The sequence below is a fragment of the Lepus europaeus genome, chromosome 5 (genome assembly GCF_033115175.1).
Source record: "Lepus europaeus isolate LE1 chromosome 5, mLepTim1.pri, whole genome shotgun sequence".
NCBI lineage: Eukaryota > Metazoa > Chordata > Mammalia > Lagomorpha > Leporidae > Lepus > Lepus europaeus.
In genome coordinates, this window is record NC_084831.1 from 86,356,101 (window position 1) to 86,373,694 (window position 17,594).

The 17,594-nt window shown below is 38.8% G+C and overlaps 1 protein-coding gene across 4 annotated transcripts in view; it reads right to left on the reverse strand.

The window, feature by feature from the left end:
• EVI5 (ecotropic viral integration site 5) overlaps nt 1-17,594 on the reverse strand; it is a 232,658-nt gene that overhangs the window by 112,304 nt on the left and 102,760 nt on the right. For 3 of the 4 annotated variants that reach the window (XM_062191739.1, XM_062191738.1, XM_062191740.1), the window contains exons 10-12: nt 12,216-12,276; nt 1,723-1,776; nt 228-260 (exon numbers count right to left, since the gene is read on the reverse strand). In XM_062191739.1, the coding sequence (XP_062047723.1) occupies nt 228-260; nt 1,723-1,776; nt 12,216-12,276 (148 nt within the window). The remainder of the gene's footprint in view (nt 1-227; nt 261-1,722; nt 1,777-12,215; nt 12,277-17,594) is intronic. The other variant, XM_062191741.1, reaches the window with a different exon arrangement.

Consider the following 17,594-nt stretch of genomic DNA (forward strand, 5'->3'; position numbering starts at 1 on the left):
GTTAGCTTTGAAACGTGCAAACAGTACCTATTTTAATGAACCAAAATAAAACTGTTATCAAAAATTAAGTTTACATCCACAAATACCACCCAAAAGTATTATTTCTAGGGAAATGCATGTAAAGTTGCATGCATTAAAATATGAATTTCTAGGTTTAGAACTTTCCTTAGAAGTTAGAGAAAACACTAAAAAAAAAAAAAAAAAAAAAAAAAATTGAAAAACTATACCTGTATCAATCTATCTGCCAAGGAAGCACTTTCCTACAAAAGGAAAAAGTCAGATGGAAATATAAGAGAAAGAAATAAAAGTGGTAAAATTAGGAATAAGAAGAAACAACCATACTCAAATTCCACCTACTTCTCATTACTAATTAAAACAGACATTTAAATTTTCAAACTATTTTTTATTCAATGTGTTTCAATCCTCAAGTCTTAAGTATATCAAAACTAGGACAGACTGCAGAAAATCATGTGTTTCTAGAGGAGATCAACACAAATCCAAGTGGTTTTTCATTATTTGGCACAAACAAATATCTTCTTTAGAAAGCATACATATGAAAATCTTTATTTTTAGACTTAACTATGTCATCAAACAACTTTTAAGAAAGGGAGAAGGAATTTGAGTAAGTAATTCCACTTACAAAGTATGACAGCAATTTGTTCAATAGCAAATTCCAGAGAAAGTGAGGAAAATATGAAAAACGAAATTAAGCACTCTACCTAATTAACTCTTTGATTAACTGAGTAAATTTCATGGTTATAGAATTTAGTTGGTATATAAGTATTTATAGAACCTATGCTATCTAAATCAGTATAAAGCAGGTACTTCACTTCCTAGCAAAATCCAAATAACACTTTTCTATAGCATCTTCATCATTCTGGAGGTTCAATGATTTTCAAGAAGATTTTAAGATTCTTGGCAATATGATGAGGGGGACTTTTAAATCTTATTCGCATCTTTGGTCAAAAAAAAAAAGTACCAAGACAGTTTGTGAATTCAGATGTATTTCTTTTAATAAAGCAGAGTTCCTGAACTATGCTTCTATCATTCAATTCCTTCTTACAGCACCAGAAACACAACTACAAAAGACCTTACATCAAAAGCACAAGAAGACAAATAATGCAAAATTTCCACATTTCCCCAGTTAATTTATAAGAAATAGCAAAGAGGAGGAAAAAGTAGACATAAAAATAATTCTAAGAACGGAAAGTTTATGCACAATTTCTTTGTGTTGAAAATCAAAATGACAGCAAATTTTCATTATCAGAAACTGGTCACTCTCACTAAACTTAAGCAATCCTAGGCCTTAAAGGAATAACACTGCCACCTCCAAAATGTGTCTAGGAAGACAGCGCAACATTTAGAAAAAAAAAAAAAAAAAAAAAACAACCATCTTTAAACTGCTACATCAGAAAATTTCTCAACTAGATTCTAAAAAATATATATACTTTTTAGAGATTTAATATAAAGAAAAACAAATGGCATCAATATATTACTCCAACAACCTAAGTTAAAACTTTAATAAGAAAGTACAAAGACTAGTACTGGTCAATTTTATTCATATCAAATTATTCTGTTAAAACAGTAAGCTAGGCAAGTTACATAGGTTCATACCACAACTTAGGAAACATATAAGCCAAAGTTTTTAGGCTTTACTTAAGAGATACAGAAAAAATATTATGCATTCAACATAAATAGCTGCAAAAATAGTTATTTACTTACTTTTTCTAATGTTTCAATACGCTGTTTTAAAAGTCTATTTTCTGTGCGTAATCTCTGCCAAAGGGAAAAAAAAAAAACAGTTTTGTTTGCAACTATTCTTGAAAGGAAAAATGATTCCTAAATTGTGGTCCTGAAAATACACCGTCTTTTATAAATAACAAAAGTCTAAGGTACGGCCACAGTATCATATGCCCAATGGCGAAAGCTCAGAGTAAAAAACACACAGCAAAGAAAATGAACATTTTTCACTCTAGGTGCGGGTGAATTTTAACTATAAGCTAGAGTAAATACAGAAATAACTCCTGTCTTTTCTTTTTGAGAGAAAAGCAAGATTTATTTAAGTCAGAAACCTCCTGCTGCAGCAGCCAGGAGCGGGGCTCCAGAGAGGCAGATGTAAGGAACCACAAGCAGCCGAGTCTTCTAAGCACACTTTTGAACTCCTCTCTTTTCTATACTTATCATAATGACTCATAATTTTTTTACATTTTTAACCTCCTCACAAGATAGAAGATATTTTATACTTGCCTATCTCCACAAAACCTATCTATATAATGAGTATTCAAATGTTAAAGAAACAAGAAACTTGAAAAAATGCACATTCAAAGAATAAATATCAAACTAACAGTTTAGAATAGACCCCTCTCCATTTATGTTATGGATACCAGGCAGCAACATTTCTTACATTCTGGAAAAAAAAAAAAACAAAAAACTGTACCAAACTGTTCAGTTCCTGGCTCCCAAAAACTTGTCAAATTATCGTTAACAAGTATTAAATCCAAATCACTTTATGCTTTGAAAAAATCATATTCCATCAATATAAGTTCTTATCAATCCCCTGTACAAGTCATCTTTTGATTTTTACATCTTCTATATGTTGTGCCTTCATTTTGCCATCACCTAAATTTCAAACTCCCTCTTACCTTTTAAAGCAATTTGTCCCAGATCTCAATCCAGTCTTCTCTCAACCCTATCTTCCTCTAAATTTGTTAGAAATGTCTTCCTCAGAAAATTTTTCTATCAATTCAATCTACTATTTTGCTAGTAAAGTCTTACATATATTTCATATATAAAGTCTCAGGTTCAGGAAAATAAGAGACTATGAATTACTGTATCTTACTGGGTAGATCACAAATTAGAACAAATCTTAGAGTTATTACAAAGTATTTTGTAAACTAGATTTTCTTGTTTTATTCACCGAAACATATTTAGATGATTTGAATTGGACATCATATGAAGTCAGACTACAAAATAACAGCTTGGCTCCTCATCTCTTGGCTACTCCTATTATATAGTGCAGCATAGCAGTAAACGTAAGATAAAATTATCTAATGCTGTTAAAGTTTAGAAATTCAAAGAAACAAACAAGATTCTCAAAATGTCCTATTTTTCATCAACAAAAGGTAACATTTTATACATCCTAAAACATTTGGAAAATTAAGTCCCAACCAGACAACTGAGTGAACAAAATTGGTTACAACAAAAATAATAAAATTTAAAATTAAAAACAGTAACCAGGATTTCCTACCCTCAACCCCTTCAAATCTTCTGAAACCCATTTTGCTATAAATAAAGACAGAAACTGATTTTGCCCCAAAGCAAACATCTTAATACCACTTTGTAAACAAACCATTGCTTCCTCATTTGTGTGACACCTTCATCATGATGATGATCATTTCAGTTACCTATAAATTTCAATTGTATTATCTCTTCTGTACTAAAGTTCACAGTATTTTGATATTTATAGCTTTGAAATCCTTTTTGATAACTGGTAGAGGTGATTTACCCAATTTTATATTTTTTTTGTTTATCCTCCCCAAACTTCAACTACTTATATGCCAAAATAGCTAAGATGCTAGGTTGTGAAATCAGGCAGATTTAGGTTCAAATCTTTATCCTACAACTAATAACTGTGCATGTTATTCAATGTCCTAGAACCTCCACTTCCTTGTCTAGAAAATTAGAACCTTACAAGCATATTGAGAACATCAAATGAGTTAGCACAGCTCCTAATATATACCAAAGACTCAATTAATATAAGTATTACTTTTATGTTTTAGAACTATTAAGTTTTTCTAATCTGAAATTTTGCAAGGAATTAAATTTGATTGGATTTGTTAAAATGTATTTTGTTGGAAAATTCTTATCAATATGTAACAAAATTATTTTGTCTCTACCTTTACTCAATTTTTAAAAGCATTTTTATGGACCTGCACTGTGGCACAGTGGGTAAAGGCGCAGCCTGCGGTGCTGACATCCCATATGGATGCCAGTTCAGGTTTGGGTGCTTCACTTCCGACCCAGCTCCCTGCTATGGACTGGGAAAGCAGCAGAAGATGGCCGAAGTCCTTGCGCTCCTGCACCCATATAGGAGACCTAGAAGCTCCTGGCTTACAGACTGACCCAGCTCCAGCTGGCCATTGTGGTTATTTGGGGAGTGAACCAGCACATAGAAGACCTTTCTTGCTCTCTCTGCCTCTCTGTAACTCTGTCTTTTAGATAAATAAATAAATATTAAAAAAAAAAAAGACATTTCTGTGTCCAGTTTTTCAGTTTTTGTTAGGTTCTATCACATTTTTCATATAGGGTACTTCTAGACATGTTTTTAAATGTAACTTTTTCCAAGTTCCATATTTTTGAATTGTTTATTACTAGTAGAAAACAAGTAAAATCTACCTCTTGACTGAGTTATCATTAACTTATCAGTATCTCCCTCATATTTTTCTAGAAGAGTTTTTCTAAACCTTACAGTTAAAAAAAAACCCACACAAAGAGAAGGATCACTAGATATGGCTACATAAACAGGTATACCCTGCACATAAAATAAAAAGTAAAGACTTCTTTGACCTACCAAACTACAAAAGGAAAAATGAGACTGGCAGAAAGGATGAAATACTTAGTCTTGGCAAAGGAACAGTGAAATGCACACTTGCTGTTAAGAAGATACCCTGGAAACACTCTTCAGGAAATTTACTTAATCAAACTCTTAAAAATGTTGGTATTCCTAAAATTCAATAAGTCTACAATTTACACTGGCTGTGGAAACAACAATGCAAAAAAATTTATTACATATATAAAAACAAAACATATTTTATATAGAAAATAGCATCTTTATAATGCTATTGGCATTATTTTTAATAATGAAATTAAAAAACCACCAAAATAGGGGAATCTGTTTCAAACAACTTACTCCTGAATCATCATCTCCTATTCTTTCCAGCTTACTCACTTTATAAAGTAACCCAGCCCCAACAATGCTCTTTTTCACTGGGACAACTCAGTGATCTCATCAACTTTTCATTGTCTCTCAATCCCTGAAGTCCTCTCTTCCCAATAATTACCTTCCTTCCCTTGTTTTTAATCTTTTTGCCCTTTACCCCTCTTTAGCAGTGCACTTGCCTGGTGAAATAACTACTCCAGATCAACTCTCTGAGAACTCAGTACCTGTGCTAGGAAATAAGGCCCAGTAAAAAAGCATCTTTACTTAAATTAATGCTCACTAAAGTCAGCTGGATTCTTAATGCTTTCTAGCAAAAATAATACACATGTATTTCCTTAATCCATTCCTCTCCCACCCGTCTAGCTCACCATACTTGCCCCTCTTTCCTCAAACCAACAATCCACCAAGCTACCATTACTCAGCTAATAATCTTACGTGCAATTTCACCGAAGGGGGGGGGGGGGAGAAGAAATCAAAAGAGAACTTCACAAGGTCCCACAACCACACTGTATATCACCTATATTTTTGCCAACATGTTTTACTTTATCTCCTGTTACTGTAAGTTACAGTAGAGTTATCCATTCTATATACCAAGTTAGGTCTCCTACATATGCCCTAAATCCTGTACCCTCTGAACTCCAGCAATTATCCCTACTCACCCGCTATCATCTACTTGTCCCACTTCACTAACATCAAAATAGAATGCAGTTAATTCTCCCACCTAAGAAACGAACAACAACAGAAACACTTCAACATCTCTACCCTAACTATTGTCCTATTTCTCTCCTCTTTATAGCAAATTCCTTGAAAAATATCTCCAATTTTTCTAATTCAACACCTCTGTTCATGTACAATTTGTTGCCATGCTGCTAAACCCAATGGCCATTTCTCTACCTTCATCTGTTAAAAACTGCCTGCAGCACTGGACACACTGACCACTTCCCTTTTCCTGGAACATGTTCTCTTGGCTCCAAGGACCCTGCCTTCACTGGTTTTCCCCTACTTTGCTGCTTTCTCCTCACCTTTCTAACCTTTAAACTTTGGCTTCCTCTTGGGCTCAATTCTCAAATTCCCTCTACCTTTTATCTATACTCATTCCCCAGGTAATTGTATCTATTATGGTTTTCAATACCATCATCCTGGCAATAATTGTTAAAATTTCTACTTTGAGCCTGTTTCTCTTTACTGTAGATATTACTATTCAAGAGGCAATGGGCATCTAAGTAGGCATTTCATTCCTGAAATGACCCACACTGGACTCCTGATATTACTTCTAAATCAGTTCTTCCCATCATCTTCTCTATCTCAGGTAATGAGAATTCCACTTTTCTAAATGCTCAGGTCAGAAAGTTTGACTCCTCTCCCTCTCTCATCTCTACATTCAAACTTTCAGTTTTGTCTTTAAAAATCTGTTCAGAATTCAACTGCTTCTTATTCCCTCAATCCAAGCCACTATCATTTCTTAAAGAGTTTCATCTACTTGAAAGGCAGAGCAAGAGAAAGAGCGAGCAAGAATTTCTTCCATCTGCTGGCTTATTCCCCGAATGCCTCAACACCTAGGGCTGGGCCAGACATAAGTCAGGAGCACAGAACTCTGAGTCTCTCACATGGGCAGCAGGGACTTGAGTACTGAGTCATCATCTTGCTGCCTCCCAGGACACATTAGCAGGAAGCTGGGTTGAAAGCAGAGGAGCCAGGATACACACCAGGCATTCTGATATGGGATGCAGGTGTCCCAAGGCACAGCTTATCCTACTGTACAACCCCATCACCACCACTGTTTGCCCACATTACTTCATCAGCCTCCTGGTTAATCTCCCTGCTTCTGCTCTATCCTCCTACAATTTACTCTCAACACAGCAGCCAAGAGGATCACCGAAAACCTAAATCCTCTCCTGAGAAACCTCAATGGCTTCGATCTCATCACTGTCACAGTCAACCACACCCTGCAGCACCTGCAACTCACTCTCTTACCTCCTACCACTTTTCTCCACACATGTTGCACTATCCACAAGGCTTCCTTACACTTTCTCACCAGGCACACTCCTAACCAGGTTGTGCCTTCCTCACAGCCAGCCAAATATCTGGTGCTGTCACTTCTTCCAGGTCATTATTCAAAACCTAATGGGTCAATTTCTTCAAATTTTCAACCCAAACATTCCCCTTCCCTGAAGTACTTTTCCCTCCTTAACATTTATCATCATCTAAACTACCAGACATTTTACTTTTTCTGTTTATTGCCCGCATACATACTAGAATGTGAGCTCCATGAGCACAGGAATTGGTCTAATTCATAACCATATCTCTCTCTTTTTTAAAAAAAAGATTTATTTTGGGGCCGGTGCTGCGGAGTAGCAGGTAAAGCTGCCGGCTGCAGTGTCGGCATCCCATATGGGCGCCGGTTCCAGACCCGGCTGTTCCGCTTCCCATCCTGCTCTCTGCTATGGCCTGAGAAAGCAGTGGAAGATGGCCCAAGTCCTTGGGCCCCTGCACCCACATGGGAAGACTGGGAGGAAACTCCTGGTTCCAGACCGGCACAGCTCAGGCCATTGCGGCCAACTGGGGAGTGAAACAGTGGATGGAAGACCTCTCTCTCTCTCTCTCTCTCTCTCTCTCTCTCTCTCTCTGCCTCTCCTTCTCTCTCTGTGTAACTCTTACTTTCAAATAAATAAATAAATAAATCTTTAAAAAAAAAAGTTACAGAGAGAGAGAGGTTTTCCAACTGCTGGTTCACTCCCCAAATGGCTGCAATGGCCAGAGCTAAGCTGATCTGAAGCCAGGATCCAGGAGCTTCTTCCAGGTCTCCCACGTGGATGCAGGGGCCCAAGGACTTGGGCCATCTTCTACTGCTTTCCCAGGCCACAGCAGAGAGCTGGATTAGAAGTGGAGTTGCTGGGACTGAACCGGCACCCATATGGGATGCAGGCGCTGTGGGCCGAGGCTTTAACCCACTACGCTCAGCACCAGCCTCATAACCACAACTTAAGTGCCTGTAACAGTGCTTGGGCATGTAGGAGGTGCAATAAGTTATCTGTTAAATGAATGATTTACTAGATAAATTATGCTATTGTTTTCCCCAATATGGATATAAGGTAGCTAACAGTTTTGCAGGAAAAGTTTTAATGCCACAGAAAAATAGGCACCCAAAACCTGCTTACATCAGAAAAATATCAAAGTCTCTCTTGGAAAGCAGCACATTATACATTCTGAAGAACACATACGAGCCTTAGAGTAACACAAGTCAGAGTTCAAATCCTTGACTTTCATTGTTGCCTAGCAACATGACCTGAGGGTTCTGAAGCTTAATTTCTTCAGAGAACAAAAAAGGATAAGAATCCTTTTATCAAGCTGTTGTCAGAATAAGGTTAGATAATGCATGCAAATGACTCATCATATATTAAAAATGAAACAAATATGAGCTTCAATTCTACTAAGACCTCATGTTGATTGTTAGAATTCCTGGAGAACTTAAAATAATATTTACCATGTTTTCTTTTTTATGCCAGGCAGTAGGTAAATATTTTTATATTATTATCTGGTTTTTACCATGTTTGAAATTCTTCAATACATTTTGAAATAAAACATATTTAACTTTTGACTAGAAACCAATCACAATTTCTAAATCCTCCCATTTACAGAGTTTTAGATCTCAATGTCTCCCAGTACAAATTTAAATATGAAAACTGGATTATTGATTGGTACATCTTAATGAAAAGGGTAGGAAAATAAAGAATTTTCTTTTTAAAAAATGTGTGTGTTGGGGCCAGCATTGTGGGCACAGTGGGTTAAGCTGCCCACCTGTGATGCCAGCATCCCAGTTCGAGTCCTGGCTGCTCCACTTCCAATCCAGCTCCCTGCTAATGAGCCTAGGAAAGCAGCAGAAGATATCCCAACTGCTTAGGCCCCTGCACCAATGTGCGAAGAGACCCAGTTGAAGCTCCTAGCTTTGGCATGGTCCATCCCTGTCTGTTGCGGCCATCTGGGGAATGAACCAGCGGATGGAAGATTTTCTCTCTCTCTTTCTCTCTCTCTCTCTCTCTCTCTCTCTCTCTCTCTCTCTGTCCTTGTCTCTGTCTCTCCAACTCTGCCTTTCAAATAAAATCAATAAATCTTTTAAAAAATAAAAATGTATGTTATCCTAATAAAAGCAATAATTTTAGTATTTCTTACCTCCTTCCCCTCACGTAGAACATCAATAGATAATGATAAAGATGTTCCTACTAATAAAAATTTCACACAGTAAAATATAAGATTCTCTATATAAAGTCATTAGTATCAAAACTTTCCTATAATACTTTCAGAGAAGGGGTAGAAGATCATACTTAAAAGTCACATCTTGGGGCCGGTGCTGTGACGCAGTGGTTAAAGCCGCTGCCTGCACTGCCTGCATCCCATATGGGTGCCAGTTCGAGGCCCAGCTGCTCCACTTCTGATCCAGTTCTCTGCTATGGCCTGGGAAAGCAGTGGAAGATGGCCTAAGCCATTGGGCCCCTGCACCCACGTGGGAGACCCAGAAGAAGCTCCTGGCTCCTGGCTTTGGGTCAGCTCAGCTCTGGCCATTGAGGCCAATTGGGGAGTGAACCAGCAGATAGAAGACTCTCTCTCTCTGCCTCTCCTTCCTCCTTCTCTCTCTGTGTAACTCTGACTTTCAAGTAAAATAAATAAATCTTTAAAAAAAAATAGTGATATCTTAACCAAAGTGCTCAGTGACAGATAATAATTCTTAGAATAAAAGGTCACCATCTCAAAGGGCTTAGAAATTTAATTAAAAATTAACTAAGCTGCCGGCGCCATGGCTCAATAGGCTAATCCTCTTCCTTGGGGTGCTGGCACACTGGGTTCTAGTACCGGTTGGGGTGCCGGATTCTCCCGGCTGCCCCTCTTCCAGACCAGCTCTCTGCTGTGGCCCGGGAGTGCAGTGGAGGATGGCCCAAGTGCTTGGGCCCTGCACCCCATGGGAGACCAGAAGAAGCACCTGGCTCCTGGTTTCGGATCAGTGCAGTGCGCCGGCTGCGGCGGCCATTGGAGGGTGAACCAACAGCAAAGGAAGACCTTTCTCTGTCTCTCTCTCTCTCTCACTGTCCACTCTTCCTGTCCAAAAAAAAAAAAAAAAGGGGCATATACCTTTGAGATCAGCATACTTATTTACCTGATAGGTCCGACTATACTTTTTTAACCACCTCCCCTCTCCCTTTTTTCCCCTAGCTTCTCTATAAAGAGTCTCATGTCACCTGCCTGGGACACATGGAGCTAGTATTCAAATGTATTCTGTAAGACTTATGAGCTATAACTTTCCCCAAAAAACAAAGTATGAAAATAACACAGATATAAGCTAAGGTCTGCTCAAGATCTTCAGGTGTTTCTATATTCATGTGAGTTAATTTTAAAAGAAACTTCTTCAACAGTAAGGATTGTTCACAGAACTGTGACTTTCTTTTCCAATAACATAGCAGGGTGAAGTGAACAGGATGGCTTCCCTATCCACAGATTCTTGGTTTCCAGTTCCGAATATTGGTGGTATGCAATAGTGCATACTCTCTCCCCACTCATCAGGATGACGTACTTTTTACTTTCAGTAGGCTGAAGTGCAGGATATGATTTAATATTAACATTACTCATGGTACCTAAAAGAAAAGCAAATGGTAGAGCAGCAGGTGGGTGACAGAATTTTAAAACGGGAGGGAAAAACATCCACGGGGTTCTTTTCTTCTCTTTGAAAAATGTAGAAATATGTATGAGTGGTCTTCAGGGTTCATGGATGGGGCCAGTGTTGTGGCAGAGTAGTTAATCTGCCAGCATTCCATATCGGGGCACTAGATCAAGTCCCAGCTGCTCCACTTCCAATGAAGCTCCCTGCTACAGTACCTGGGAAGACCCAAGTGCTTGGGCCCCTGTCACCCATGTGGGAGACCTTGATGGAGCTCTAGGCTCCTGGCTTTGGTCTGGCCTAGTCCCAGCCACCACCACTATTTGGGGAGTGAATCAGCAGCTGAACTATCTCTTTCTATCTCTCCCATTCTCTATTTTAAATAAATAAATCTTTTTTAAAAAGTTCACCAGAAAAATGCCTACTATGAAAAAAAAAACTTGGATTTCAAAACCTTATACCAAAAAAATTTATCTTTTAATTCAATTTTGCATTAACTATTCTGAAGCACTCTCATATTTTCAACTGACAGGGAATAGAACAGATGATAAAAATGTGAGTAAAACATTCAGAAAAGGGACAGAGTTAATGAGACGGAGTTCACAAAGGAAAATGGGAGAGCCCGTCTCCCAGGAGGCTTCTGAGGAGAACCAAAGCAAGGAGTGCTAGTGTAACAGAAACCATTGTTTTGTAAAAGGAACCTATGTAGTGTAAAACTCCATTAATATACAGCTAACTGTAAATAAAGTGATCGCCTGATATCTTACAAGGTCCAAGCCAAAATTCAGACACACACAAACAAAAAGTTCAAAAATGGGGGAGGAAGTCACTCAACAAAAATTGTTTTACATTGACCTTTTCCTTTGACGGAAGGTAGAACTAGAGAGACAGGAAACTGGATCAGCATGTCACTGAGTTCCTTGGCTCACGATCCCACTCATCATGAGCAGCTCAAGAGCAGTCAACACAATCCTTCCTGAGTCCCTGCTCCAACAGTGCCACAGGCCCTCCAATTTAAGAATTCCGTGGCTTATAGGGAATACAAAAAGTTTTAATGTACATATAGCATATTTATATATCCTTCAAATTGAAAAATCTACCTGTTTCTATGGAGACAAGCAGTTCGAAAGTATAATCTTTGTTTAAGGAGAAAACATTAAATTAGTCAAAGCTTCCTGCAGCTCCAAGGCAGCCATAATTAGTTCCAGTGTTATGGTTTTCTCTATTTAGTCTATCTCTGACTATACATACCACTGTTCATTCCAGCAAAGACTATGTTACAAATGATAGTCTCTGCCACTTTTTAAAAAATGCCTACATGGAATGATAATTATCTTCCCCATGGAGTATTTTCTACTGCTGACTCACCAACAAATCCAAGAACAAAGAGTTACTCTCTTTCACATGAGAGAAAAGTCACTTCAGTTACATTACTGTGTCTTTTGAAATATCTATTTTCAACTACAATCTAGTAGAATGGTAAATAAATTTATCAATGCATAATATAATCTTCATTGCTAAATTCACTACAAATGGTAACAATATATCCATATAACCTAACATTTATTGCCAAATCACTGACTTCAATTAATTCATCTGTGGAACTTTACAAAGTCCTGAAGTGCTTACTTTAATTTCAACTTGTTCTTCCATTTCTTTAGTTTTTATTGTAGTGTATTCCTTTTCAAGCCTAAGAAGAAGAAAAAAGAAGTAAAGGTATGCTTCCACTCATAAACTGTTATTAAATTATAATATATATCAATAACATATAATTTCAATTCTTCCCAGCTCAAAACTTGAGATATTTATCTGAATAGTTACACAGATTCTTACAAAATAACACTTCATAAATGACAAAAAATAAGAGCCCTACAAAAGCAAAGTATAGGGGGCCAGCAATTATAGAGTAGTGAGTTCAGTTGCTGCTGGCAATGCCAGCACCCTGTTCTAGGAGTGCCAGTTTAAGTCTCAGCTGCTCCCCTCCCAATCTAGTTTCCTGGTAAAGGAGTGACTGATAGCCCAAGCATTTGGGTCCCTGCCATCCACATGGGAAAGCCAGATAGAGTTTCTGGCTCCTGGCTTTGGCCTGGCCCAGACCTAACTGTTGTTGCCATTTGGGGAGTGAACTACCAGATTGAAGATCTCTGTCAGTCTCTCCCTCTTTCTTTCTCCCACCACACCTTTCAAATAAATAAATAAACAAACATCTCTCCCTTATTTTCATAAAGTATATTTTAGAAAGTGAAATATACAAAGCACCACATACAGAACTAAGTTTATAGAATTTCTTCATCTTAGAACTGCAAAAAATAAAGTTATCCTTTTCCCTCAAAATTAAAATACCTGTATAGTTCAACTAACTCTTAACCAAAAAATTCTGGTACTAACATTGATTTTAAAAATTTTGATGGGGGCTGGCACTGTGGCACAGTAGGTTAATCCTCTGCCTGCAGTGCTGGCATCCCATATGGGCGCCAGTTGTAGTCCCGGTTGCTCCTCTTCAAATCCAGCTCTCTGCTATGGCTTGGGAAAGCCGTAGAAGATGGTCCAAGTCCTTGGGCCCCTGCAACCTCATAGAAGAGAAGCTCCTGGCTCCTGGCTTCAGATTGGCCCAGCTTTGGCCGCTACGGCCGTCTGGGGAGTGAACCAGCAGAAGACCTTTCTTCCGTCTCTCCCTCACATTGTGTGTAACTCCACCTCTCAAATAAGTAAAAATCTTTAAAAAAATTTTTGATGAAAGAAGAGACAGTTCTTCCTTACAGAAGAATCCCACTTAAAAATGTAGAAAGAGTAAAGCAAATATAAAAACCATTAGAAAGACAAGAATCAACAGATGATGCTAAGAATTAATGCATCAAAGTTTTAAAAATAGCCTCAAATTATCATTCCAAAAATATTTAGTGAGTACTAAGAGAAAATAGTCAATTTAAAGCATAGAATCCTGGCAGAGAGCACTTAAGCTAACTGATCAAAGTGACCATTATCAGTAACACACAGTGACATCATACACTCCCGTTACGATGTACCAAGAAGGACGCATCACCTCTGAGGACTCTGGACAACAATGCACACCCTCAATCTAATTACAAGAAAGCATCAAATGAACCCAAGTTGAAAGACATCCTACAAAATAACTGACAAACTCCTTTTAGAATTATCAATGTTATGATGGCCGGCACCGTGGCTCAACAGGCTAATCTTCCACCTAGCGGCGCCGGCACACCAGGTTCTAGTCCCGGTAGGGGTGCCGGATTCTGTCCCAGTTGCTCCTCTTCCAGGCCAGCTCTCTGCTATGGCCTGGGAGTGCAGTGGAAGATGGCCCAAGTGGTTGGGTCCTGCACCCCATGGGAGACCAGGATGGGCACCCAGCTCCTGCCTTCAGAGCAGCGCGGTGCGCCGGCCACAGCGCGCCAGCCGCAGTGGCCATTGGAGGGTGAACCAACGGCAAAGGAAGACCTTTCTCTCTGTCTCTCTCTCTCTCTCTCACTGTCCACTCTGCCTATCAAAAATAAAAATAAATAAATAATTAATTAAAAAAAAGAATTATCAATGTTATGAAAGATAGGAAAGATGGAAGAAATGTTACTGATTAGAAGGGAGTAACACATGACAAATAAATGCAATGTATTACTGTTGCAACTCTACAGTTAAGTTTAAAATTGTCTTTAAAAAATGCATTGGACAGGGCCGGGGCTGTGGCACAGCAGGTTAAGGCCCTGGCCTGAAGTGCCGGCATCCCTTATGGGTGCTGGTTTGAGACCCAGCTGCTCCACTTCCGATCCAGCTCTCTGCTATGGCCTGGGAAAGCAGTGGAAGATGGCCCAAGTCCTTGGGCCCCTGCACCTGTGTGGGAGACCTGGAAGAAGCTCCTAGCTTCAGATCAGCACAGCTCCAGCCGTTGCAGCCATCTGGGGAGTGAACCAGCAGATGGAAGACCTCTCTCTATATATATCTCTGCCTCTCTTTTTCTCTCTGTGTAACTCTGACTTTCAAATAAATAAATAAATCTTTAGAAAAAAAATGTATTGGATGGGGCAGGAGCTGTGGCATAGTGGGTAAAGCTGCCGCCTACAGTGCCAGTATACCATATGGGTGCCTGTTCCAAGTCCCAGCTGCTCTATTTCTGATCCAGCTTTCTGCTATGGCTTGGGAAAGCAGAAGATGGCCGAAGTGCTTGGGCCTCTCACCTGTGTAGGTGACCTGGAAGAAGCTCCTGGCTCCTGGTTTCAGATATGCACAGCTCCAGCCATTGCGGCCAACTGGGGAGTGAACCAGCAGATGGAAGATATCTTCCTCCCTCCCTCCCCACCCCCCCCCCCTCTTCTCTGCCTTTCCTTCTCTCTCTGTGTAACTCTGACTTTCAAATAAATAAATAAATCTTTAAAAAATGTATAGGACACATAAAAATTATTCCCACCAATTTTTTTTAAAATTTTGCTTTCAGCCAGGTTTATTTCAAATATTAACCAGGTGAAGTCCCAAGTAACTTTCAGCAGCATTTAAAAGTTAAATTCTTCCTCAAAGGACAAAAACCTATTTACTATATGCATAATCTTGCTTAACTCACAACTTCTTAATAGAGGTTGTTATACCCATTTTGGGGTTCAGAAAATGTTGAGAAACTCAGCCTAATACACCACTGACTACTATACTACTATCCCTCTCTCACTAATGTATAACTTTAAAAAATAATTTTTTAAAGATTTATTTATTTGAAAGGCAGAGTTGCAGAAACAGAAGGGAACACACACACACACACACACACACCGACAGAGAGAAACACATCTTCTACATTCTGGTTCACTCCCTACATGGCCGCAACAGCCAGGGCAGAGCCAGGCTGAAGCCAGGAGCTTCTTCCAGGTCTCCCACATGGGTTCAGAGACCCAAACACTTGGGCCATCTTCCGCTACTTTCTCAGGCACATTAGTGGAGAGCTGCATCCAAGTGGAGCAGCTGGGACTTGAACAGGCACCTATATGGGATGCCAATGATACAGATGGCAGCTCAGTCCACTAGGCCACAACATCAGCCCCTGTAATATATATCTTAAAAAGAGTATAAGACATCCACAAGAATTTATAAAAGATATCTAAAGAGCAAAAAAACACTTTGAACAATGGCTGTACTGTTAAATAAGCTTATGGCCTTCAAAAATGACTACTCTGAAGAAGTTACCATTATGTATTATGTGAAAATGTCATCATTACTCATGCATACACGTAAACATGTTAGGAGTCATCACTTAATGCTTGCCTCTCAACTCAGTCAACAACTGTGTTCAATTCAACCTCCGAAACACAGGGCTCTGAAATCCATTATTACTACTTCACGTTCACTGACACTGCTTTTTAATAAACTTTTTTAGGGGAATAGTTTCAGATTTACAAAAAGATTGTGAAGGCAGTACAAAGTTTCCATCTACTCTGTCCCAGTTTCCCCTATTACTAACATGTTACAATAGTATGGTATATTATTACAATTAATGAGACATGTTAATACATATCGTTAACTAAAGCCCATACTTCATACAGATTTCCTTATGTTTTCTTCCTACTGTCCTTCTACTACTCCACGATAACACAAATAACACTTAGTAGTCATATCTCCTTAGGTTCCTTTCCGCTGTGACAGTTTTTCAGACTTTATAATGACCTTGACAGTTTTAAGGAGTACTGGTTAGGTATTTTGTGGACTGCCCCTCTAATAAAAGTCCTTTTTTTTTTTTTTTTTTTGGTCTCCTGTTTTCCTCAAGATTATACCAGGGTTACAGATCTTTGGGAGGAAAAAAGACCACAGCAGCAAGTGCCATTCTCATTAGTCATATGTAAAGTACAAACTACCAGCAGGCCATCACTGCTGAGGTCAGTGTTTGTCAGGCTTCTCTGCTGTGAAGTCACTTCACTGACAGTGTTTCTGAGCCTTAATTGTAGCTTGTCTAAATCACTATAATTGTTCTCTCTACTGCTAGTTTCACACCAACACCAGAACTTTTCCTGCACACTACTATCAAGTGGTCTTTTTTTTTTTTGAAAGTCAGAGACAAAGTTAGTTCACTACTCCAAATGCTTGCAATAGTCAGGGCTGTGCCAGGCTGAAGTCAGGAGCCTAGAACTCAATCTAGGTATCCCATGTGATTGGCAGAGATTCAACCACCTGAGCCATCACTGCTGTCTCCCAGGGTATGCATTACTAGGAAGCTGGAATTGGAAGTGAAGCCAGAACCCAAATCCAGGTACTCAAATTATAGGATGTAGGCATCCCAAGTGGCATCTTAACCACTGCACCAAATGCTCAACTCACAGAGTGGTCTTTTTAAAAATGAATAGATATATGATAGATATGATAGAATATGATGTATGATATATGATAGATATATGATAGAATAAAAAAGGGAGAGAACGATCCAACATGGGAAGCAAGATACACAGCAGACTCATAGAATGGCAGATGTCCTAAATAACACTCTGGCCTCAGAAGCAGCCCTTAAGGCATTTGGATCTGGCTCAAGAGCCCATGAGAGTATTTTGTAGGCATGGAAAGCCAAGACACTCTGGGGGAAAAAAAAAAAAAAAAAAAAAAAAAGACCTAACTGAAAGATCTCTGCGAGTGAGATCCCAGTGGAAAGAACGGGGCCATCAAAGAAGGAGGTACCTTTCTCTGAAAGGAGGAGAGAACTTCCACTTTGACTATGACCCTATCGGAATAACATCAAAGTCGGCGAACTCAAAAGGCTTCCATAGCCTTGGCAACTCATGACTAGAGCCTAGGGAGATTACTAGAGTGTCAAATTGTTAAATCAACAACAGGAGTCACTGTGTACTTACTTCTCATGTGGGATCTGTCGTTAATGTGTTGTCCAATGTGAAGTAATGCTATAACTAGTACTGAAACAGTATTTTACATTTTGTGTTTCTGTGTGGGTACAAACTGATGAAATCTTTACTTAGTATATACTGAATCGATCTTCTGTATATAAAGATAATTGAAAATGAATCTTGATGTGAA